The sequence below is a fragment of the Trichoderma camerunense genome (genome assembly GCF_050948025.1).
Source record: "Trichoderma camerunense strain CBS 138272 chromosome Unknown V8C40scaffold_35, whole genome shotgun sequence".
Lineage (NCBI taxonomy): Eukaryota > Fungi > Ascomycota > Sordariomycetes > Hypocreales > Hypocreaceae > Trichoderma > Trichoderma camerunense.
In genome coordinates, this window is record NW_028145335.1 from 70,064 (window position 1) to 93,218 (window position 23,155).

At 50.7% G+C, this 23,155-nt stretch overlaps 6 protein-coding genes across 6 annotated transcripts; 3 read left to right on the forward strand and 3 right to left on the reverse strand.

Annotated features, from left to right (window-relative positions):
• Positions 1–811: 811 nt before the first annotated feature.
• On the forward strand, positions 812–6,935 carry V8C40DRAFT_278722 (glycoside hydrolase superfamily; the record flags this gene model as incomplete). Its single annotated transcript, XM_083221101.1, has 14 exons — positions 812–1,293; positions 1,348–1,446; positions 1,502–2,487; positions 3,130–3,134; positions 3,480–3,919; positions 3,980–4,236; positions 4,270–4,330; positions 4,361–4,523; positions 4,557–4,745; positions 4,782–4,913; positions 4,950–5,092; positions 5,123–5,924; positions 5,961–6,029; positions 6,126–6,935. The coding sequence occupies 14 exons, from the start codon at positions 812–814 to the stop codon at positions 6,933–6,935; spliced, it is 4,638 nt and encodes a 1,545-aa protein (XP_083067087.1).
• Positions 6,936–7,417: 482 nt separating this feature from the next.
• Positions 7,418–10,333, reverse strand: V8C40DRAFT_259414 (uncharacterized protein). The gene is made up of 3 exons (XM_083218963.1): positions 10,091–10,333; positions 9,737–10,003; positions 7,418–9,675 (listed from the first exon to the last, which is right to left on the reverse strand). Exons 1-3 carry the CDS (start codon positions 10,130–10,132, stop codon positions 7,753–7,755), a joined length of 2,232 nt encoding a protein of 743 aa, XP_083067088.1. The 5' UTR covers positions 10,133–10,333; the 3' UTR covers positions 7,418–7,752.
• Positions 10,334–10,912: 579 nt separating this feature from the next.
• V8C40DRAFT_259415 (uncharacterized protein) lies at positions 10,913–12,629 on the forward strand. The gene has a single exon (XM_083218964.1). The coding sequence runs from the start codon at positions 11,172–11,174 to the stop codon at positions 12,297–12,299; it is 1,128 nt and encodes a 375-aa protein (XP_083067089.1). The 5' UTR covers positions 10,913–11,171; the 3' UTR covers positions 12,300–12,629.
• On the reverse strand, positions 12,313–15,126 carry V8C40DRAFT_259417 (triose-phosphate transporter family-domain-containing protein). Its single transcript, XM_083218965.1, has 4 exons — positions 15,104–15,126; positions 14,340–15,014; positions 13,969–14,266; positions 12,313–13,912 (listed from the first exon to the last, which is right to left on the reverse strand). Exons 2-4 carry the CDS (start codon positions 15,012–15,014, stop codon positions 13,056–13,058), a joined length of 1,830 nt encoding a protein of 609 aa, XP_083067090.1. The 5' UTR covers positions 15,104–15,126; the 3' UTR covers positions 12,313–13,055.
• Positions 15,127–17,527: 2,401 nt separating this feature from the next.
• V8C40DRAFT_259420 (uncharacterized protein) lies at positions 17,528–19,139 on the forward strand. Its single transcript, XM_083218966.1, has 2 exons — positions 17,528–17,766; positions 17,865–19,139. Exons 1-2 carry the CDS (start codon positions 17,650–17,652, stop codon positions 18,774–18,776), a joined length of 1,029 nt encoding a protein of 342 aa, XP_083067091.1. The 5' UTR covers positions 17,528–17,649; the 3' UTR covers positions 18,777–19,139.
• On the reverse strand, positions 18,967–22,498 carry V8C40DRAFT_259422 (uncharacterized protein). Its single transcript, XM_083218967.1, has 2 exons — positions 20,751–22,498; positions 18,967–20,691 (listed from the first exon to the last, which is right to left on the reverse strand). The coding sequence occupies exons 1-2, from the start codon at positions 21,872–21,874 to the stop codon at positions 19,713–19,715; spliced, it is 2,103 nt and encodes a 700-aa protein (XP_083067092.1). The 5' UTR covers positions 21,875–22,498; the 3' UTR covers positions 18,967–19,712.
• Between the last annotated feature and the right edge of the window lie 657 nt (positions 22,499–23,155).

Consider the following 23,155-nt stretch of genomic DNA (forward strand, 5'->3'; position numbering starts at 1 on the left):
TTCCTCGTTATGGCGACGCGTTCATGGATACGCGAATCATCCCCTCACTCTTCAGAGAGGGGATGCTTACGGTTTGTTGGTCCATGTCCATCTTCCGGTGTCCTCCCTTCACGTCTCTTTGTCTCAAAATCCCAGTGCGTGTCGCCACATTCTCGCCAGGGGCTATGGAATATTCCATTCCTGGCTCTACCACTATGGCTTATGTAAATTGTCTTACTTGAGCTTCAGCCTCAACCCGGAACCAGCGCGTTCCTGAAAATTATAGCCAGTGGCTGGAAGCAGATGGTAGTTCTGCATCCGTTGCCAACCACAGTCTCAAGCAGGAAGCGGCATCGCTATTCACGTACAATCTGAAACTTCTGCAGTTGTTTACGGCATCTGAAATCGAAGGCTGAATCAAACTATCGTCTATCGGAGCTTGAGCTTATTCCATTGCGGCTGCGTGGCTAGAGGCTCTGGTGACTCTGACTCTACAAATCATGTGCATAGTCTGAACCTTCTTAAGAGCCACGCATCGGCATGATCCCAACCTTTTTGTTTTCTCCTTTAGCATTCCTCAAACTATGATTCAAATGCTTCCATCTATACGAAAGTTACGATGCGGCCTCGACTCTGTGGCGATTCACTGGAAAACAAAATCCGCGCCAAATATGGATGATACACTGTCTTAGGTTTGCCCTGCCACGGGGGGCTTGAGACTTACTTTTGAAGATTTTGTTCATATAAGAAGCGATGGGCAGCCAAATGATTCCCCTCTGCATTCTTCACCTTAACTGGACATTGCCATACGCTCCCTTTCCAACTACTCGCAATGTTCAAACTCCTTTGCGTCGTGCTGCCCGTGGTGGCGAGAGTCGCCGTGGCCACTCCGGCTACTCTCAAAGCGAGATGTGACGATCCTACAGCACATCCATCACCGCTCACTGAACCAGCGTCGAATTTCCCGGCTGCTGACTTGCCTTTTGATCTTACCCCGATCGAACTAGAGCCTATAGACCCCAAGGATATAGAGTCGTTCGGTACAGAGGAGCCTTGGCTATCTGTTTCACCATCACTACCGGACGAATCTAGTCCTGCACCAGAGGACTTTGAATCTCCTGCTCCAGAAGACTTTGCGTCTCCTGTTCCAGAGGACCTTGAGTCTCCTGTTTGGTCTCCTCATCCATCACCGCCGGATTCCAACCCCAACTTTCCCGGGCTCAGCAATACCACTGATTGGGACGATAGCCACAGCTCTAGGCAGGGATTTGCCGACTCTTCAAGAAGAAAGAATGTCGTCTATTTCACCGACTGGTAAATTATCACACGCTTTATCGATCCATGTTAGATGGATGCTAATGATACTAGGAGCATCTATAAGGCAGGCTTTCTGCCTCAATACCTCCCCGCAAGAGATATCACGCACTTGCTCTACGCATTTGCTGGAATCGCACCAGATGGATCTGTGTAAGTTATAACTTAAAATCCCATCCAAAAAGTCAAACACTAACAACCGTTGAAGCGTCTCGTATGACGAATGGGCCGACGAGGATAAGATCCTAGGCAAGCGTGACGTCGTCCACGGTGCCATCGAGCAAGTCTTTTTGCTAAAGAGCCAGAATCGCCACATGAAGACTCTGCTCTCCATCGGTGGCTGGACTGCGTCTCAAGATGGAAAGTTTGGGCCTGCCATTGGCTCTGCTGATGGTCGACGCCGCTTCGCCGAGTCTGCTGTCAAGTTGCTCGCCGACTGGGGATTCGACGGTCTTGACATTGACTATGAGTACCCAGAGACTCCAGAGGACGCGCAGAATTTTGTCTACTTGCTCCGAGAGGTTCGAGCAGCCTTGGATAATTACGCAGCCCGCCACGGCCAACGATATCGCTACCTCCTTACTGTGGCGACATCTGCTGGCCCTGACCACTACAAGATTCTGGACCTGGAGGCGATGGATCAGTACATTGATACCTGGCATCTCATGGCTTATGATTATGCCGGTAGCTGGGATACTGTGGCCGGACAGCAGTCCAACGTCTTCACCGACCATCAAAACCCCGACAGCACAAAGTTCAGCACCGACAAGGCAGTGGACGCCTATATCAGACGAGGCGTCGACCCTAGCAAGATTGTTCTAGGCCTTCCACTCTACGGCCGCTCATTTGAGAACACGGATGGCCTTGGTAAGCCCTACGATGGAATCGGGCCGGGCACTATTGAGCCGGGAGTCTATCTCTACCGCGACCTTCCTCGACCCGGTGCGACTGTTCACGTCAACCGATATACCCTCTCTGCATACTCTTACGACCCTTCCGCAAGGGAGCTGGTCTCCTTTGATAATGTCGAGACGGCGAGACTCAAGGCCGAGTATCTCCAGAGCAGGGGCCTCGGCGGCGCCGTCTTCTGGGAAGCTTCGGGTGATCGTTCTGGAGAGGAGAGTCTGATTAGGACGCTGGCTAGAGAGATGGGTCATCTGGATTATTCCACAAATATGCTGAGTTATCCGGAGAGTCGGTTTTCCAATATTCAGAACGCATCATGATCATGCTTGGTGTGATTTGGGACGGCAGGTTGATTTGATGTAAATTAAATGACATGGTCATGAAAGTTTCATCGCATGGATGGCGTTTGGGGGGTTTAATAAATAGTTTTGTTTTGATGGGATCATTGAACGTTCTTTAATAGAACAGGGATTAAAGACCGTTATTTTTTAATAAATTACTAGTACTGCTAAACGTATTCAAAACATTCCAAGTGCGCATATGGAGTACACGATCGGTAATCTCTAAGAGAAGGCATGGTCGATCGATTGCTTGTCTTCACCCGAAGGCACGAGGCTGTGGCGACCCAGACAAGCGGATGACAGAGAAACCGAGGCCGAGAAGAATTCGAACACCCACTAGTTAAATCATACGCCTACAAGGGAAGTAGCTACTATATCTACATTTCTCTAGTAACTACTACTATATCTATATTTCTTTAGTAACTACTGCTATATCTATATTTCTTTAATAACTACTATTATCTTTATATTTCTCTAGTAACTGCTACTATATCTATATTTCTTTAATAACTGCTATTATTTTTATATTTCTCTAGTAACTGCTGCTATATTTATGTATAAAATTTGTATGCTGGTTGAATACTACTAGTAGTCGTTCTTGAATAAATGTACTACTCAATGAGTTAATAAAGTGCTTATATTACTAAATATATGTACTTATTTACTTTGCGTCTCGCTTTTTCTGACCTCCGCTTGCCAGAGCCTTGCATATTTCAGACATCCCAACCCACCAATCAAGAAACTCTCACATATTGCGGCTGAGCATGTGCCTCTTATGCAGCCTAATTTCTACCCAATTCTATTCCCCCATTCCCAATTATGTTGCGAGTCTCGAAACTGCGCCTCGGCGTTGGACCAGAACCAGACCTACTTCATCCTCTTTTCCTGCAAAACACCTTTCCACAAAGCTGCGTTGATATGTAATACATCAACAAATAGCCTCCATCGAAAAACGAAACTCTTCTTATCAACATGGATCTCATCGGTGCTGCGGGCAAGGTTATATCTCTCATCGAAACAGGAATCAAGGTTTCCGATCAGCTCAAGGCGATCGCCAAGTCGGAACACAAGCTACCACCTGACCTGGTCAATCTTCACAATAACGCCCAACAAATCCTGGACATTACAGAGGCGCTTCCCTCTATAGGAACAAGCTCGCTCAATGATATGAATGTCGCTTTCCTGGCAGATGGGGCGAAGAAGATCTCCAGCAAAGTGATTGCCATCATGGACAAAGTCAACCCAAAGTGGCGGCAGAAGCAAGTAACTTCCTTGACTCTATGGAGGTCATACCTGAAGAAGAGGGACATAGATTCAATTGCGGAGGAGTTTAAGCACCTGCAAGAACAAATGAAGCTGACTCTACTTGAGCTCACCTGGTATGTCCTCCAAGCTCACTCAGTAATGAACGCAGGTGGTCAGGTATTGATGATTCTCAGCCAATCGGGCTCCGAAGCCAGATCCCAATACGAAGAGTTGTTTAGAACGATTAGCCTTAGCAATAAGCGTGCAATTGGCATTGAGGGCTCGGTGTATGAGCTTAGCCAGCGACTACATTCCGTTCAAGACTCGATATATAGCCTCGGTAAACAAATCGAATCCGCTGCCCTCGCCGAGGACGAATTCCGAAGGCGAGCAGCTCATCTATTAGCCTCGGAGAATAGTCTTCCAACCATTCTAACGAGATTAACGATCGGTTTTCAAGAAAAGGACTTGAAAGCCAATGCAGTGGCTGAATCAGATCCTGGGACTTTCGAATGGATTACACAGGGTTCAGATTACTGCCATAAGTACCCCAATGGTATAAACGACAAGGAAAGATTGGCTTATGAGGACTGTGATCCGGGCATGCTGGAGAAATACATGGAAGCCTCAAATAATTTTCGGACTTTCTTACAGGGCCCATCTGGAGCATTTCTGATACTGGGAAAACCCGGTTCTGGAAAATCCACACTTATGAAGTATCTCGTTCGCAACCCACTCGTCTTACAGGACCTTGAGCAATGGGCCTCAAAGACGAACAGGGATCTGATACGAGCAATCTTCTTCTTTTCAGTTACACAAGGCAGTGGCGCGTTATCTTCTGAGGAGAGTCTGTACAGGTCCCTTTTATTCCAAATTCTTCGTGAGTGCCCAGCTCTGGTGGATGAGGTCTTACCTGGAGAGGCCAAACTATCGGCGTCTATCCCACTTCCATTCGAAACTGTCCAGAACGCTATTCAAAATATTTTTTCGAATAAGTCCAACTTGGCTGATAAATACTGCTTCTGCCTGTTCATTGATGGCCTTGACGAATTTCGGTTAAATTACTGGAAGACCAAACGCGGGAAGACGCAAAATAATTACGATATTAGTGACTTGGCACATCGTTTAGTAAGGTGGTGTCAACACGAAGCCGGCAACACCAAGATAATTTTCGCATCAAGAGTGATACCCGCCTTGGATGATCGATTCTCCGCCAAAGAAAAGATTTTGATGCACTCCCATACAAAAAGGGATATATTTAAGTCTGCTATTTCAAACTTCAAAAAGTATCCCGAGGCAATCCCCGAGTATTATGTTGAACTCAGTTCAATGATAAGTGACCAAGCACAAGGCGTATTCTTATGGGCTCACCTTGTGATCAAGGATATACTTGAAGCTTACACAGATGGCGTTGATCCCGACACATTTCAAGACAGAATCAAAGCAGCGCCAACCGACATCACTGATCTCTATGCAAACATTCTGGAGAGAGTCAAAGAGAATGACAGAGAGGCATCAGCGATGATCCTACGCCTTGCAACCTTTCAACCAGCTGAATTCCACCTAAACATTCTTGCCTGCGCTTGGCTGGACAACCTCCTCAAAGACGCCAACTTCCCATGCAATGAGCCGGCGGAGGTGTACAGCGGCGATAAGATTCAGCAACATCGCAAGAGAGCCATTCAGCGATTGGCTGCCTTGACTCATGGTCTCTTAGAGGCCCAAGATGTTGATATACCGGGCTTAATATATTGGGGTCATGAGAAAGCACCATTCTTCCAATCCGAGATTTTTTTCTTCCACCGTACTGCGCAAGACTTTGTACAAAGTCTCCTGGTGAGGGATCCCCAAGATGCAGCACACGGTATCCTTCCATGGCTGCAAGGCAACAATAATGTCAGCGCGGATGATTGGCCGCAGAGTTGGCGCACGAATCTCTTCGTCCGAATCTTCCACGCTGAAGTGAGGTTCGGCCTGCGTCGCGCGGACGACTATGGCAAGCCTCACCAGGATCTGTTGGATGTCGGCTTTTGGGCTGAATATCCTTCGCAATTGCAACTCTCGGATTTTAAAACTCTATCTGACTTCTCATCGTTTTCGGGCATCTATAGGGATTTTCACATAACCCCTAGGATAGGAGTGAGCACTTTCGATGGCAAACTTTTGGATTCAAAGCCAATAGCTTTCCCGCCGGCGCCACCGAAGAGATTTAGTCTACAATTCGCATTCCTCTGCGGTCAAGACGTGAGTGTCTGGATCCAAAAGAAACGCCTCTCTCGCAGGCTAGGTTGTCAGATAGCTCTTACACATATCGTAGCAGGCTCTTCACGGGCCTCTCAGTGTCTGGATGGACTCAAGTGGCTGTTGGAGAACAAGAGGGTTTGCGCCACAGACAGGCGTCCAGTATGGTACGGGGAGGACAGTGACACAATCCGCCATGAATTAATAGAGGCGAAAAGAACTGACCGGGGACATGTTGATGAAAACTGCCTCTGTGGAGATTTTGATGCCCGTCCGGGTGGAGATTTCAACTATGAGCATTTCCGTAATCAACATCCTAAATGGGTTCCAATCTGGTTTATTTTCCTACATGCTTTTGGAATCAGCGCCCTTGAAGCAGCAATGATGGGCCCGAGTAGGAAATTCAAGAAGCGCTGCGAGATGCTGGAACTGTGGCTCCGATATGGCGAAACAACCGACGCAATCGTGCTCATCAAACGAGCCCGCATTGGAGAAAAGGACAGAAGTAAAGATAACGATATTGCGTATGTTGAAATCGCACAACTGTTTGAGGTAGGACTGACTTCAAAGTTCCCGAATCTCGAAGCTTTGCTTGCCAAGAAGCATAATGGCTCATGGGCTACATGGCTGACAGATTGGATACTGGACGATGTGATTCCAACAATGATATCGAGATGGATTGGGATGGTGGCGCAAACATGGAGCCAGTGGATACTATTGGTGGCAATAAATGCATTAATCTATCGGCCTCGGGAATTTATGGAATACGTCAATATATGGCCTTTTGCTTCAATCCGGAAAAAGTATCGAAAAGCAACTTCCAGCGAGCTTTTTGGGGATTGGGAGGTATACGGCGTTGTGTCTGATGATGATGAGTTGGTTGGAGACTTTTGCTATCAAATTGCATGATAATTATACTCTCTTTGAGCTTTAATGAGATATTGCATTTGATAGCCATCACTTCGAGCTGGGTCTATAAGACTTTATGTCACATGTTTACACATCTATCTCAAAATAGTATTAATACTAGCAGAAAGTATTGATACTGGAAGAAAGCATTGATACTAATTGATACTAGAAGGGATTATTAATACTAGAAGATAATAGATGAGAGTGTAAATAAATACTAGATGAGGGTATTAAAACTAGACGAGAGTATTAAAACTAGACGAGAGTATTAAAACTAGACGAGAGTATTAAAACTAGACGAGAGTATTAATACTGTACGAGTGTATTGACGTTAGATGAGAGTAGTGGTAATAATAAAATGCAATGATACTGAAAGAGAATATTGATGATATCAGAATTTAGTGATAGTAGAATAAAGGAGCAATGATGGCAGAGAGCAAGCATGGGCAGTGATATTTGAAGATACTTTAAGTGTAGTGACTGAGAGCTACAGCTGCAATAGCTAGGTCAGAGCAAGACTACGGAATGGCGATATAATAAGATATAAACGTCAACCTACCCTAAATGAAAACCTTAACAACCGTCGATTTCACACCAGAAGTTACAATCTCATTTTCCTACCAAGCATCACACAATTTTGATCTTTCTCATCAATATTACATTCCTCGGCCAGTTTCATCAACGCAATAGCATTAATTCCACCAACAAAGCCATCCCTCTACTCAAACACTTAAACACTATCATTCTAAATAATGTCTTTTTCTTTCCGATTTCCTATCAAGACAAAAACGCAGCAAAACAAGATTACCTAACTATTTCACATGCCATCCTGATTTTGTCCATCCCCCGGGGTATGAGAAGCGTCAACGCCGTGAAAAGCATCTCCGAAAGCCGAGTCCTCCATGTCCATCTGCAGATCCAGGTCGTCGTCGCCAAGTCCACCTGCTGAGCCGTCCAGCTCCGGGGCATCGTAGCCCGCGAGGGCATCGCCCGCCGTGTCTAAATCGCCTAGAGAGCTAAAGTCATTCTGATCAAAGGATACAGAGCCTCCTTCTGTAACCGCAGGGGTCGCCGCTGCTGAGGGCACCTTTGCGGCCGCTGGTGTTGGTGGTTTGGCATCGTCGCCCTCTGCACCAGTCGTGGGAGCGGGAGCGGGAGCAGGGGCGGTAGTCGTGGCGGCAGCATCAGCAGGAGGTTGTGTTGTTGTCGTTGTTGTTGTTGTCTGAGCCGCATCGTTAGCCGTTGCCTGGTCGTCATCTTTGGGAACCACGACCCAGTCTCCACTACCAGTGCCATGGTCGGGCGTAGTCCGTACCTCGTTCTCGGCAGCAGCATCAGTTCCGCCCATTTCTACGTCTCCCGAGGGCTGAGGGGGAGCAGCTGTAGGTGCCGCGGCTGCGGGAGCCGGTGAGGCGGTATTTGCAGCCTGTGCTGGAGTAGCTGTACCAGACTGGCCGGCTGAGAGATTGGGCTGAGGCGTTGGGAAGTTGTTGACCGGGGTCGATGTGGAAGAGAATCCGGTGTGCATTTGATCGAGTAATCCAGATGCTGTATCACCCATGTCCATGTCAGTTTCACCCATCATTGCACCGCTTGCTTGAGAACCCGCCCGAGATGGCTGCCGAGAAAGTTCTGCGGTTGAGCCTGGCGCTGGCGGCTCAGGGGCGGGAGCCTGATAACCTCCCTCCTGGATGCGCTTGGAGAGCGGCAGGCTGACTATCTTGCGACCCGTCGATGACTCTACCTGCTGCACAACTTCTTCGATGGAGTGTTTCGACACATGACGACCCACGGGCTCATCCTCGGATTGGTGCTTGCCGTGTGCCGACCCATGCCCGTCCACAATGTTTCTCAGCTCTTTCTCTTTTATTTTCAGCAGCGAGTGCTCTTTCAACGCAGTCATTGTCTTTTGGTGCTCTTCTTCCATCTTCTGGATCTCGGCTTGGGTAGAGCTGACATACTTGTCGACGCGCTTGCGGAATTCGTCTGCCTGACCAGGATCCAAGCGTCCGATGTATGCCTTTTCAGGGGCCTGGCTGTATGCTTCACCACCCTGGGCAGTAAAAATGCCTTCTGTTAGAGATGCCAGTTCACCTTTGAGGCCCAAGCCGAGGTCTGCCGGTGTGATCTGACTTATTCTATAGGCAGAAGATAGGATTTCCTCCATCCACTCGTGATTTTGCTGGTATCGGCTCATTGAGATTTCCCTTGGCGTCAAGTGATCAAACATGTCTCCCCTCGAGATATCCTCATCGTCATCAAAGGCGGCATCGACAGGCGGAATTCCTGGTGGAATCACTGCTTGCTGGGCCTGAGCCTGGCCATGGCGAGCCCTCTTAGGAGGCGGGCCAGGTGGCGGTGGCTGGGCAGGATATGCCATCTGCTGAGGCACGCCGCGGGGGTTCATCTGGGGGCCCAACTGCTGGCGAGTGAGCTCCGGGAGTGAGGGCCAGTTGACTCTATCAGACAGCATGAACTCCTTTCGGCGGATTTGGCCCGCCCTCTGGAGAAAGTGGCGCTGTTGCATAATGGCATTGACCCTCTCGTCATACGGGATCATGGCAACAGGGACGCGATCGTTCATCTCGGCAGGGCCATAGTGCACAATGAACAGATTTGGGTCTGGCTGCGGGGGGTTGGGGTGACCGGCGACGGGAACAAGTCGGAATCGTCGTCGAGCGTGGAGAGTGAATTGTTCGCCGGGGATGTAGCCTGCCTTGAGGTAGTATATCTCGAGCATCTGCAATCGCGTGTCAGTCGTTGTCTAGGACGTCCATCAGTGGTTCAATGATGTTACAAACCAATCCATTACCCAGGTCATGCTTGTAGATCTGCTCGGGCGGCGCCCAGACGAAGCCATCCGTCGCGAAATTGGTCCCCAGCCTGGAGAGAGGCTGCCATGTCAGCAGAATGGTGCCATCGGCGGGCTTATCGAGATATGTCCAGAAGAAGGGCGCCTGGTCTCTGGCAATCTGGGGCGCATTCATGAGCCACTTGGCAACCTCGTTGAAGTCGAGCCGGGGAATCGCAGGGTATCGGTACGACGAGATGAGGTGGACATGTGGCATCTATATCCACCGTGTATTAGCAGTAGTTCTGGTATATGGTACATGGCGATGCCTTCAATTCGGTATTCGAAACGCGAGGGCACTTACAAGGTCCTGAGGGACGCTGTGGCTGGGATTTGGTTGCGCCATGCTGGGTGCTGTCGGCTCTATGGCGACTCGACTCTTGCAGCTTCAGGCATGCAAAATGCGCAGCCGGTAAGGCACAGATTTTGGCCGGGACGATGGTGGCAGATCCAATGCGCGCGGCACGTGAAGAGCGCCGATGGATCTGGAGATGAGGCGGGAAAGTGGAAAGGCAGATGCAGCGGCCGGGATGCGAAAGATGCAGAGCGTGAGATGCGGCTGTCGTTTGAGTCGCGCGAAACCCGAATTTGTCGCGACGAGGCTGCAGCTGGGCTTTGAGCCAATCATGGGCCGGTATTGAGGACGAGAGTGGGGCGACATTTAGATAGAGGTAGCCTTGCAATGAGTTCCTTGAGACCAGGTACCTATTGGTACATTTGTAGATATTGGATGCATAGTAGGTACCTAAGGGAGGCAGCTATATCAACTACTTCGTTCAGTGGACAATGCATCAATTACGCTATTTTTCATCCTTTTGGGACATACAATCTGCTTGAACGTGCCTTGAAATGCGGGTCTTGGAGGCGACCCGTTATCGTACCTGGTACCAGATACATATAAGCCAATCACTGATCGTTTTTGTACCAGCGATCTGTGAGGTCACTGTCAAGAAGACGAAGCCATCACCAGTCCACACAATGACCCTATTGCATGCTATAATGAATTAATGTAAATGCAATGGAATTAGTACTCGTACTTTGTAGACATCTACCTCCCGTGTGAACTGTCACATGACTCTCTGCAAACCTGCTGCCAGCCCATCATCCTATCACGTGACCCCTCCGTTGCCTCGCCGATTTTAGATCTCGATATCAACAATCGGTGGCCAAACCGCCACGCTTCTCGAATCTCGCAGAACCGCAAAAAAACTTCTTCTCGAAATCTCGATACGCGCCCACAACCAGCCGCGCGCACGCAGAAACAGACTTTGCAATCGTGGGGACTTTGAGCCAAAGGAAACGCTCAAAGGTACGTTTTTTACTTTGCACAGCTGCGAGACTCCCATCAGCCATAAGAAAACCAAAAGAAACGGGGTTTGTTCATCATGTCACATCCACCACCTCCAGGCACGAATCTCCCTGCGCGCCCGCCCGCCAGCACCTCGAGGCCGGGCTTCAGATCGAGCTTCAACCCATCGGGCCAGAATTCTGCCGCTCCGTCATCGTCGTCGACGTCGTCGTACTCGAATGCAAACTCCGCGCGAGCAGCCGCCGCCTCGAGCTACCCAGCAGCCCAAGCCCACTATGGCTCGTCCTACTCGAGCTATCCTAGCCACGCTGCGGGCTCGTCCGTGAACCGCTCTGCTTCGGGATACTCGTACCCTCAAGCAGGCAATCAGCAGCAACACTATCCCCAGCATCAGCAAGCGCAAAGCTACGCCCCTCATGCCTATTCGCAGCAGCCGTCGCAGTCGTACCAGGGCCAGTCATACCAGGCTCAACCGTACCAGGCTGCCCAGCAGTACCAAGCAGCACCGCGTATTCAGAACCCTTTTCCTACGCCGGGTGCTGCTGCTGCCGCTGGGCCCGACTACGACCCGGACATGGCTGCCCAGATTGCCCAATGGCAGAGCGCCTACGGCCCCCGCGAAACCGACAAGGACGGTAAACCGGTCCCGGCGCCAGAGTACGCGAAGCCAGAGGTCGTCGACCCGACTGCGCAGACGGACAAGAAGAAGACTGTCGTGAGAGAGGGCGGCGGCAAGAAGTGGACCGATGACACTTTGCTGGAATGGGACCCGTCCCACCTGCGCCTGTTTGTCGGAAACTTGGCGGGCGAAACTACGGACGAGTCTCTCCTCAAGGCGTTTGCTCGGTGGAAATCCGTGCAAAAGGCCAGAGTCATCCGTGACAAGCGTACGACAAAGTCCAAGGGCTATGGTTTCGTCAGCTTCAGCGACGCCGACGACTTTTTCCAGGCGGCCAAGGAGATGCACGGCAAGTACATACAGAGCCATCCCGTCGTCGTCAAGAAGGCCAATACGGAGATTAAGACGACCAATGTCAAGAATAAGGGACACAACAACAAGAAGAAGGGCGGCAACAGCGGTAATGGGAACCGTGGCAATGATTCAGGGGCTGGAGGGTATGAGCCGAATCTTGGTCCTAGATCGGGTTCTGGCGTTACCAAGGCTGGCCAGAAGACGAAGAATGGTTTACGCCTCTTGGGTTAATGAATGACGAAGGGGGAGGGGTTGATTCTTTTGATCACATAGAACACAAGATGTCTATTGTTTCATGGCTTTTTTATGTTTGAGTCTACGCATTGGCGTTGGGGAAAGGGAGGAACATTATCAGGACATACCCGTACATGGAAATAAAAAAATGGGATTCTTTGATGCATACATACAGGTAGTGGGCGAATAGCACATGAAGTACTCTGAGGGAAAATACAACACATGGCCTTTGTTAATACGAAAAGATTTGTCCAGTATACACCTTCATATTTCACGTGGGGTATCTGTTTCGCCCTCTGCTCTAGCCGTCTGTCTAAATGCTTTCCCATCATGCATGCATGCAAGAATCAATACATGCTGGTTTATCAAAACCATCTCCTCCTCCTCCTCCTCCTTCATATCTTCTCTCCAAATCTGTCTGCCCTTATAAAATAAAACAACATTTGGTTAGCCCATTAAAAGAAAAACAAGTTTTATGTGCTCCAGTTTGCATCCCCCCCATCCAGTTCCATATCTTCCCATTCAAATGCTTTAACAATGATAATAGGTACCAGGCTTTCTGACAGCATATATATATGTGTGTGTTTGTGTGTGCAAAAAGCCTTGGCTGGCCTAGAAAAAGACCACGAAATAACAGCCAGTATACAAGAAAATTTATAATAAAATGACGTGGTATGTAGGGCAGGCGGTTCGGAATCGCCCTAATGTTGCGTATATTTGTATATTCGATATGCATTCCCTCTGCTTTCTCGTTTAACTGTCCCTTCTTAGTAGGCGATCTCTCGACGCATCTCTTTGGTGCGAGGACCGCACGCCGTTGGGCTGAATGTCGCCATCAGACGTGACGAGGGCGTCGCCCCTCTCCATGTTCTGCGCAAGGAGGCCGGCTGTCTCCTCGGCGCTGTCGTCGTTTTCAAAGTCGCTGGCGCTGGTGCTCATGCCGGCGTCGACGTCGGTGATGCGGACGTGGACTTGGACCTGGGCTTCCTCGCGCATCTTGCTAATCTTGACGTAGTTGTAGGCGATGATGGCCAGCATGGTGGTGATGAGGCCGATGAAGTTGATGAGGGTGAGCTTGTCCTTGAACACGACGGAGGCGGCCGAGATGGTGACGACCTCCTTGAAGATGCCGGCAATGGAGAGCGTGACGACGGATGTACGCTGCAGCAAGGCGAACTCGGATGCCGTCATACAAAAGGCGATGCAGCCCGGGAACAAAAGAAACAGGGGCGTCATGAAGGTGCCCCATTCGGCACTGAGAGTCTTCAAGCCTTCCCAGAGGGGAACGAAGCCCTCGACGGGGATTGCAATGGAAAACAGAGTGATGAACATGACTGGCGTAAGGAAGAAGATGCTGGAAAAGGGGTTCGACGTCGCCGGGTTGCGGAGAAGCAGAATCTGAGTGAGGCCCCAGCGGAAGCCGGAAAAGAAGGCTGCTGAAATGACGAGGGCGAAGCCACCGAGCTTGAACTCGACTTCACCAAACACCATGAGGATGACGCCCATTGTCATGGTTCCAATGATGGCGACGAGGCGCCAGGTGGGCTTTTCGAGGCCAAAGGCGAATGCGAATAGGAGAACGAATGCGAGAGAGGAGGATTTGCACATGGCTTGACGAGTTGTTAGTTGGGTGGGATAAGTACCAGGATGGTTATCAAAAGCTTACTATAAAATGTCAAGCTGATAAACTTGAGTGAAGTGTTTCCCAGGCCAATGTCGAGACCGGTAGCAGCACCGCAAGGTCCAACCCTTGTCAGATAAAACATCTTGGACATGGTCGAGCTGTTCTCCGTCTCGTGGCGGGATCTGCCCATGTCGGATGTGTGGGATTTCTGTGGTCGTAATGACGGAATGAAGAAGAGGACGAGGCCGGAGAGGATAAATTGCACCACCATGTGCATCGACGTTGTGAATAGTGGGAACGCAAAGTTGAGGCGATCTTCGTCAAACATCCACTTGTTGTACTGCAAGCCAATTCTGTTAGAGGAGACTATTACGGCAAAACTGAAAAGGATGCAGTAAAAGCAGCCAACTTACCAGTGAGATGGATAGTGAAAAGAAGTACCACAACAGAATCAACACGACATTGACCAGCAGCTTCTTGACGACATCCTTGTCTGCTTCCTGGCGCTCTTCTTCCGACAACGACTTGTCACGCGCAATGCGCTGTCCCAGCTGTGTTATTCTCCGGCGCTTCTTCTGCCTCCGGGCACGCTCCTTGTTGCTCAGTCCCGTCTCTTCGTCGCTGTGTAGATCCTCGTCGCTAAAGCTGGGCCTCCCGTGGCCTTCGTCGTCGTTTCCAGAGTTGGTCGATGTGCTGCTACTTCCTCCGTTTTCCTCCAACAAGTCTGAGCGGTCAGGCAAACCCGCCGAAAGGTGTTTTCTGGCACCAGCGCCGGCAGCTGCTGGCCTTGCGGGTGCGGCTTGGGGAGCGTTGTTGAGGGCGCTGCTCTTCCGCCTCCTGTGTCCTAGAATGGGCTCCATCTCGATCTCGGTGGTGTTGCTGTCGCCGGCCACTTGTGTAGAGGCGACTGCCGAGGACGAGGACTGGACAAACGCGCTGGTGGATGCGCCCTCTCGTCCAAACTCGGGGGAGGTGACGACGGAAGGGGAGAAGTCGGGGAAGGGCTCGGTGAGGGCGGCGTCGGTGTCAATGGCGATGGAGGAGCGGCGTCGATGAGGGTGAGGATGAGATTGAGAGGAGAAAGACATATTTTAGTCACAGCACAAACCAGGCGGTAGTAGTTGGAGTGCTGTGCTGTAATGTAATAATGAAGGGGGCATCCAGGACGGGGTTTGGCTGCCCATGCCCATGTCCGGGATCTGGTTGGCTGCCGGTCTACTTCTTTTGGCTGGACCGGGGCCTGGCCATCGACTCTCTCCGCTTCTGCGATGCAGCTAGAATGAAAATTGGGCCAGATGCTGGCGGATGACCAGATGGAGGAACAGATTTGCGGGAGGAGAAGAGAAGTAAGAGAGAGAAGCGCGTATCCGTACCCGCCAATTGAGGAACGAAGTCAATGCTAGCAATGCAGAATCAATGCGGTGGCCCAAGTACAAGTACAAGTACAAGTGCAAGTGCAAGTACCTGCAAGGGGGGGTGGAGTGTCAGGTGTTAGCCTCAGGGTCACCAGGCGCCTCTCGGGGAAGCCAGAGCGGCAGGGGGTCACTGACGGGCCCTGGAAAATGGAACCTAGAAGCCCAATTGAAGCCCTTCAGGGGACTTGGGGAGATGGGCGCTGAGATCAATGACAGAGACTATTCGTTGTCAAACAAGTATGGGTACATTGAGGCAAACATTGAGCTTGATGTACAGTACAAATTCAACCATTCCTGATGCCAGGATAAAGGCAGGAAGCTTTCTTGTATTGTACTGTAGCATCGCATCTGTATTCAGGCGCGAAATAGTAGAACGGACCCCAAACAATTGATCCAATATTCCCGCTCGCCAAGCTACTAAGACGGCTGTATTATTGCTGCCGCTGCTATTCACTCTTAGGCAGGAGCTAAAATACAAATTATTGCCACCTAAGCAGAGCAGACCTTTGAGCTGCTTAACCAAGATCCATTCCATCAGTTCCATTACACTACATAGCTCAGATGGTCTCGACTGCTTGGCAGCATCTCCCTATAAACACGCCAAGTGTACTTTGCCTGAACCGAGTACGAAACCCGACTTGTTCAATCCCGCCCATCGGACTGTCGCGTGCTCCGGCAGATACAAAGTCACTGTACACCATGAACGCAGACAGATGGAAATCTCCCCTCTCTCCAATGATTGATGCTTAATTGGGCCGTGTGGATACGGCAGCCAACCAGCCGGTGATTAGCGCAAACGGAAGAGCGAGAGCCATGCGCTGTCCCGGACATCCGCCTATTTCTCTGTGTAATGAAAGACACATTGATGTTGGCATGGAAGTCGGCACTTTTTTGTCTTACATTCTGATCTTCATAACAGAGGTACCTAGCAGGTAGTCTATGATGTAGACACCGAGTCATCCTTAAGACACGGCAAACAAGGATGTCACTCACGCAACCGGAAGAGAAGAAACTCCCTCATCAACACCAACTCATCCCATCTCATCTCCTCCCACCTCCCTGCAGCATAAACAAGTCCTGAGCAGCCGCAACAAGTATCGCCAACTTGGTAGCGCTGTTTCGGTCTGATTGAGCTGCCTGATCTCCTGAATTGAGCACTACTTAGTACTTTACCCCTGTCTATTTTAGTTGGCCCGGCCCCCGCTCCACGAGGCAAGGGTGAGACTGGTACAGTGTGGGAGGCCGTTGGGATGCATGCGCGCACTCTCAGCAAAATATTATGCGCACATGTGTGTGGGAGCTTACATGCGCACACAGGAGTTGGAGCACCATCAATGGCTCACCCAGCACAGAAGGTCACCAGTTTATGGCAGCAACAGATAGGAAAGGTGAGGTCCTTCTTGAGTTACTATCATATGTCGTTTGAGATTCTCCAAGATATACTCGAGAAGCAGAGGAGATATGCTCATCATTGCTTCACTTGAGCAAGCCAAACAACCCTCTTTAACCGGAGTCAACCACACAACTTTGATGGTCCACGACTAATCAATTCATTAACCCCGCCGGAATATATGGTAACTCCAAATATCTGCAGTGCAACACATGTTCGGGACAATTCAAAGATGCTTCTCCTCATGGTGTATGTGTTACTGTATGTGCTGGCTTTGCTGCCATCTACTCCGTAATATGCCCATCTGTTTGCAGCATATGAAGGGATGCTTGTATCCGAGTCTCATTACTCTATCGATGCAGACATTGGACTTGTGTTATGTAATCTTGCAGATCACATGCTCTGCTTTGCCTTGGTTGCTCTCCAGCTGACATCATCAACCGGTACGTACCAATCGGTACCTGCGCTCGCCGGTATTGGCCCCGGATCCACCTGCAGCACAGTCGCACCTCGGTCTATCGATGTGTTTGAGTATACATCAAAGAAGCGGTTTCTTCTATTCAGCAGAACATAGTATATTTGATTATCCATTTGATCTCAATCTTGAATTTGTATATCTGTATCGATAATTATGTCTCCATTATAACACCAAGATATCTACAAGTAATAATACTCCAGAGAGAAAACAAGAGTACACCTCAAAAGTACATCCATAGATCCGCCACCCCCGGTTTCGCCGAGGCTATTGTCTGTCAGCCGGGGCCCCTCCAACTGGCTTTTGCCTGCCTACTAATACGTGACAACGCCATAGAGCTTCATCTCATACATCAAAGCAAACCACAACTTATCTCACTCACTCACTCACTCACATACCTTACACAAACAAAAAAGAATACATCTATCAGTTCATATACAACTATGGAAGACGCTTCCTGCAGCGGCTCGACGCCCTTCAAGCGTCTCGTCGACCACCAGTCCCGCGATTCTAGCCACCATCAAGACAGACATGTGAGCCGAGGGGCTTTCGGCCAGAATGTGAGCATCCCCTTCTCTCTCCCTTTCCAAACGCCATCACCAAGTAAAACAGTAAAACCACATCGTCATGTAGCTCTTGCTAACGTCTTTGACAAAAGTCTTTCCGTTCTTCACCGCTGCATCCCGCTCAGGCCCAGCAAGATGGCTTCGGCGCATTCATGGGCAGCGCGTCTGCCCTGCCCGGCTTTGAAAGCGATCCCGCCACCAGACTGACGCCCTCGCTGCCCTTTGCGCAAGTTGCGCCAGCAGCAGCTCATCCCAGCTTCTCTAGTCCCGCGCCGATGCAGATGCAGGCTTCAAGTGCGAGCAGTTGGGCAACCGACTTTAACCGCTTCACGGCGCAGCAGCAGCGAGCGCCTTCAGCAACTCACATGGCGGTACCAGCTCGCCAGATGAGCCATTCGCCTGCTCAGTCCAACTATCAGTCTAGCTATCAGCCTAGCTTTGCGCAGCCAAACTTTGCTGCTGCGTTTGGTGGCTCGTCCATGTTCAGTCCTCCTGCTGCCGCAACAGCAAGGGAGCCGGATTTCGACCAGGAGATGTCGCGCTGGATGTCGACGCATGGAGGCGGAAACATGACTGAGGTAGATGCCGCCATGGAGCAAATGGCCCGCGAACTGGAGGAAAACGAGGCCATCGCCGCTGCAGTCGAAGCTTCAAAGCAGACACATCTCGAAGAGCCCGAAATCGGCAATCTCTCGCTAGACTCAAAGGAACCCGAGCCGGAACTCGCACCCGTCATGGAGCAGGAGCAGCAGCTGGAGCCAGAACTGGAAAAGGAACAAGTCGACGCCCAGCTCCCGAAATCAGCCGTCGCCGAGGCCGCCGAGAAGCTTCTCGACTGCGTCAAGCATGAGAGCGGCGAGAAGTGGCAAAACTCAATCTTTTTGTCGCTGATGCGCGACTTTCGCGACGGCAGGAAAGATATTGTGGGCGACGAGATTCGGTCGACGACGGGGGAGACGACGTCGACGCCTGCTACTCCTGCGGTCCAGCCCGTCGCGACTTGACTTGTGTCGTCTGCGGGGGATTCTGAGAGATTGTTTAGGTCGTGTGTTGGATATTTGAGCCAGACTACTTTTTGAATTGGTGTTTTTGGGGGCTTGGATTTGGGAGCAGGGCGTTTTAGGGGGTAGCAACTGGTGGAATTTAGAGATTCATCTAATTTGTGTATTAGATTGTATTTGTCACGACGTGTGTCTCTTGTATCGGATATCATGTTTGGTGCCTATGGGAAAGATATTGCTTGATAGGGATGAACATGTACAACAGTAAGACAAGGTGGTGGTAGTTCATCAGATACATCATCAAGCTTGCAGTAAACATCAAAATACTGAAAAAAAGAAACAAGTTACGCATCATCACAGTAAAAACGTTGACATGCCACATATACAAAGTCATTTTCTTTTGTCGTATATTTCACCGCAGCAAGCCCATCGACAAGCCGCATACATCCATTTCATGATTTTACTCCTGCCACTTCGGCTCAACTGTAAACAACAACGCACGAGGTAAAAAATCACCTCAGAAACAAGAAAAACAGAAGAAAAAAAGGAGGGAAAGGGAATAAAGAGTATACAGTCTATATACATGCAAAAAAAAGAAAATCAGCCACATAAAAAACCTGCGCGCTGTCGCTACGCGTGAAGATGATTAAAAAAGAAACGTAGGAAGCAAAAAAAACATGAACGTATCCCCTCCAATAACCCCCCCTTGCCTCCTCAACGCCGACTTGAAAAAAAGAAAATGAGAAAGAAGTAACGCCTCAAGATGCAGAAGAGCCCATCCTCCGTTTTTGTGAGAAAGAATAGGCCACATCTGCCTAAATATCAAAACGCCGGCACATGATATGAAAACCCCCCCTTGAACCTGTAGACACACAGGCAATGATATGAGAGAGATATAGAGAGAACAAGGAAAGAAAAGGTCAAAGAGCTAAACAGCGTCTATGAGGACCCCGTAATAGGAGAAGACCACAGCAAGCACCCACAGGGCGTCAGATTATACACCTGTTTGGCAACCCAAGGATCAGTCCAGCTCCTACGAACCGGGCGTTCATCGCGCTTTCGTCCGTAACTACTCTTCTGGTCATCGTTGTCAAAGTTTTCGTCGAGCTCGATCACGATGGGTTTCCCGAAGCTATCGGTCAAGTTCTTCATGCTGCGCCCATCGTTGTAGATCAGAACCTGCCGACAGAAAGGCTTGGGGGTCAACGAAGTCACTCGGTTCTCTGTGAGTTTGACTGTTTTCGGATAAGGGTGAAAGCCGTCCGTAGGGTATGGGTTGGAGACAGGAGCTACCGTCGACGTTGGGTGAGGCGATGAGCTGGCATTTTGAGTGGGATAGATGAAAACCTCGAGCTTCGTGTCAGGCCATGTGCATATCCAGGGCTTGTCGCCGTTCTTGGCTCCGACGCTTGCGCCCCTGGTCTGCATCACGTCGTGATTGACGAGTGGCCGGCCCAGGTTGTCCCAGCGCTTGGATTTTGAAGAGAATGCTTCCTCTTGAACTACAACGGTCTTGTCATATGTCACCTGGAGCCACCACGCCGGGCCACGGCGAGGCTCCATAGTGTCGTTGACAAGTTGCATGGGCGAGCCATAGATGTGTGGAGGCTGTGTTCCCCAGAGAAACTGCGAATCCAGGGAGTTGATGGCCTTGAGAGTGAGGTTGTAACACGACGTATCTTCTGCGTCGTCAGATACATCAATATTCATTTGGTAATAGCTATAAGGTAAGTTGCAGCTCCAAGCAGAAAGCTGACTGGGATCGGCGAGGCACGCGTTGGGTGCTGCGCTGGGGAAAATGGGTGGCAGCGCATAATTGCCAGGCGGCAGACGAGGCAGACCAATTGGGACGCTGCTCAAAGGAATAACATCAGGCGCCGGCGATGGAGTCGGATAATTGTCATCGGATGGGCCGCCACTGGACAAGTTAATGACATTGAGACAAAGAAGCGGGGGTTGACGGAAGAAAAGACATACCTAGGTCGCGATTTGTGATGTGAGAGAACAGTTCCAATAACGGCGCCCAATATGACGCCCATGAGAACAACGCCGATCAAAAGCAGGCAGATAGCCCAGTACGGTACAATGCCCCAAAGCTTCTTCTTTCCCCTGCGCTGCCACTTGTTCATCCTGGCCTTTTCTGCGGAGCTCTGAGCGGCCGTGTTGATGTCGTGCCGACTGTTACTAGATGGTCTAGATTGCGAGGGCTGAAGGTCCTCTTCGGTAGAGGAAAACTCGGGATTCCTCGTTGCTCTCCCGGCCCCAGTGGCGGTTCCAGCTGGAGTCGAAGTCCCGGTCATGGTTTCTTCCGGTATCGCAACAGCGGGAGTCTTGGAGGCAAAAGCTTGATCAGGATATCTCGTGTAGGGAGGTAGCTCTTCGGTATGTCCCAACGGCCCAACTAAAGCGCCTGCTTCTTCTCCATCCGGTCCAAGTTGTCTTTGGTATCCATCGCCAGCTGCCGCGAATCCGAGGGGGATCTGATGAGGAGTCTCATCGCCAGTGGTGGCAATGTTCTGCGGGTAAAGAGCGTATGGGTGCGCGGGGCCGCGATGTCCATCGTATGAACGACGGTTCGCAGGTTGGTCAGTCGATGCCGTGGCGTTGCTCAGTGTTCTTTGCAGATACATCTGATACGGATGCGAAGCGCTGGTGGGACCTCGATAAGGGCTCTGAGGCCGCAGCTGAGGCAGTCCTGTGGATGATGCTAATGACGGACCGGTCTGGGCAGAATTCGAGCCATCGTTGTGAAGCGTAAGAGAATCGTGAGGTCGTGGTGGTTTGTATGCGCTTGATGGACGGGCAGGCGCGGATGGTGGGGGTTTGGAGGTGGCAGAACTCGACTGTTGCTGGTTGGATGGGTTGAGAGACAGCAATCGAGCCTGCGAAGAATCGGGAGAGGCGACCTCGGGGTTGTTGGGGGTCGAAGATGAAGATGAAGTGTCGGTTGGCGTTAGATCTGTTGGTCGGAAGCCGTCAGACACGGTGGCTACAGCCAGTTCATATGAATCTTGGCCCTCGCTGTCCTCTGACTGCCTCCGCGACCGTTCCTGGAGCGACTTCTGGGAGATCTCTGCGGACTTTCTGTTGAAGGGATCCATGGCGACAGCGGCGAGATTGGCGTCTGGCGAAGAGCGCTGGAGCGACTGCCAGAGCAGGAAGAGGCCAGGAGGATCTCAAGACGAAGCGGCCCTGAGAGGCCGCAGACGGCACCTGTCGGCGTCGTCCCCCGATTGACCGCGTGGGAATTTAACTCGGCCGGCCGGGGAACGAAGACCAAGACACGACGAGACGGCGATCGGAATGCAAAGGCGAGGGCAGATTGATCGATTTCTTTGTCCGTCGGTGGGAGGTTGGTGTTAGTGTCCGGGGCGTGTCGAGCGAGGATGCGGCGTCGTGACTTTTTCGAGCGGCATCAACGACGGCTGAAGAGGGCGATGACGGCAATACAAGGCGAATGCTCAATTGGCATCAAGCCAGGCGTGGTGGAAGCAGGAAAGCCGGATCGCGAGATTCCAAATGGCTGAGGTCAGTTCAGGTCAGTTCAGGTCAGGCCAGTGGAGGCCAGGGCCAGTGCGGTAGAAGCAGTGGGCAGCAGAAGCACAGCAGAAGCAGAAGCGGGCTGGAATCAAGTCCCGGTTCACTGAGCGCCCACTGAGCTGTAGCGCTCATGCAGCGCTAGCAACAGAATCCGGGCGCCAAAAAAAACTTGCACGATGAACCAGACGGCAATTCGGTGACACTCTAGGTTTCGGATCGAATGGGGCTAGCCTGTATGGGACCTGCGGGGTCGGAAAAAGAGGAACTTCTGGCCTGTCATTGGCCGGCAGCGTTTTAGTGGTCAGCACGGATCTAAGCCGGATACGGGTGGCTTGCCTGCATTGGCCCCTGAAGCTGAAGCACCCAAGCAGAAAAAAAAGGCACGAGCGCCGGGTTTGCAGCGTCTTGTTCAAATGTTTATTTTCTTTGTTGATAAAATGGATTGATGCAAATAGATTTTCACTCTATGACGTCTCGTGATAAGATGGCTACTGATTCTGACACATTGTTCACGTGAAGGCGACATGGAACACGAGGGTTTCAAACCTTGATGCTCCCACAGCAAGCGCACATCAACCTGTACGTACCGTATACGAAGGAGTCCGTCAAACTCTGTGCCATGCCAGGGGGCCTATCGGCAACGCCTCTCTCTCGGGTGCTCATGTTCGGACTTAACAAGGAAAAGAAAAGCTGGAGGCGAGAGAAGAAAGACGGCATGGGATTGGAGACTGGTTAATTAGAGCCCTGCCGTGAGCCGGCTGCCGTCCCCGCCAAGCCCAGGCCATTGAACCTGAACATGCTGGCACGGGCTCAGTTCGGCTCAGCTCAGTCATCCATCAGTG

Coding starts and splice junctions, on each gene's coding strand:
- V8C40DRAFT_259414 (XM_083218963.1), bottom strand. CDS start 10,132: ATGGCGCAACCAAATCCCAGCCACAGCGTCCCTCAGGACCTT. Junction 10,004..10,090: donor ACAGCGTCCCTCAGGACCTT/GTAAGTGCCCTC, acceptor CGGTGGATATAG/ATGCCACATGTCCACCTCAT. Junction 9,676..9,736: donor ATGACCTGGGTAATGGATTG/GTTTGTAACATC, acceptor ACGCGATTGCAG/ATGCTCGAGATATACTACCT.
- V8C40DRAFT_259415 (XM_083218964.1), top strand. CDS start 11,172: ATGTCACATCCACCACCTCCAGGCACGAATCTCCCTGCGCGCCCGCCC.
- V8C40DRAFT_259417 (XM_083218965.1), bottom strand. CDS start 15,014: ATGTCTTTCTCCTCTCAATCTCATCCTCACCCTCATCGACGCCGCTCC. Junction 14,267..14,339: donor TTTCACTATCCATCTCACTG/GTAAGTTGGCTG, acceptor ATTGGCTTGCAG/TACAACAAGTGGATGTTTGA. Junction 13,913..13,968: donor TATCAGCTTGACATTTTATA/GTAAGCTTTTGA, acceptor CAACTCGTCAAG/CCATGTGCAAATCCTCCTCT.
- V8C40DRAFT_259420 (XM_083218966.1), top strand. CDS start 17,650: ATGGAAGACGCTTCCTGCAGCGGCTCGACGCCCTTCAAGCGTCTCGTC. Junction 17,767..17,864: donor GAGGGGCTTTCGGCCAGAAT/GTGAGCATCCCC, acceptor CTTTGACAAAAG/TCTTTCCGTTCTTCACCGCT.
- V8C40DRAFT_259422 (XM_083218967.1), bottom strand. CDS start 21,874: ATGGATCCCTTCAACAGAAAGTCCGCAGAGATCTCCCAGAAGTCGCTC. Junction 20,692..20,750: donor CATCACAAATCGCGACCTAG/GTATGTCTTTTC, acceptor TAACTTGTCCAG/TGGCGGCCCATCCGATGACA.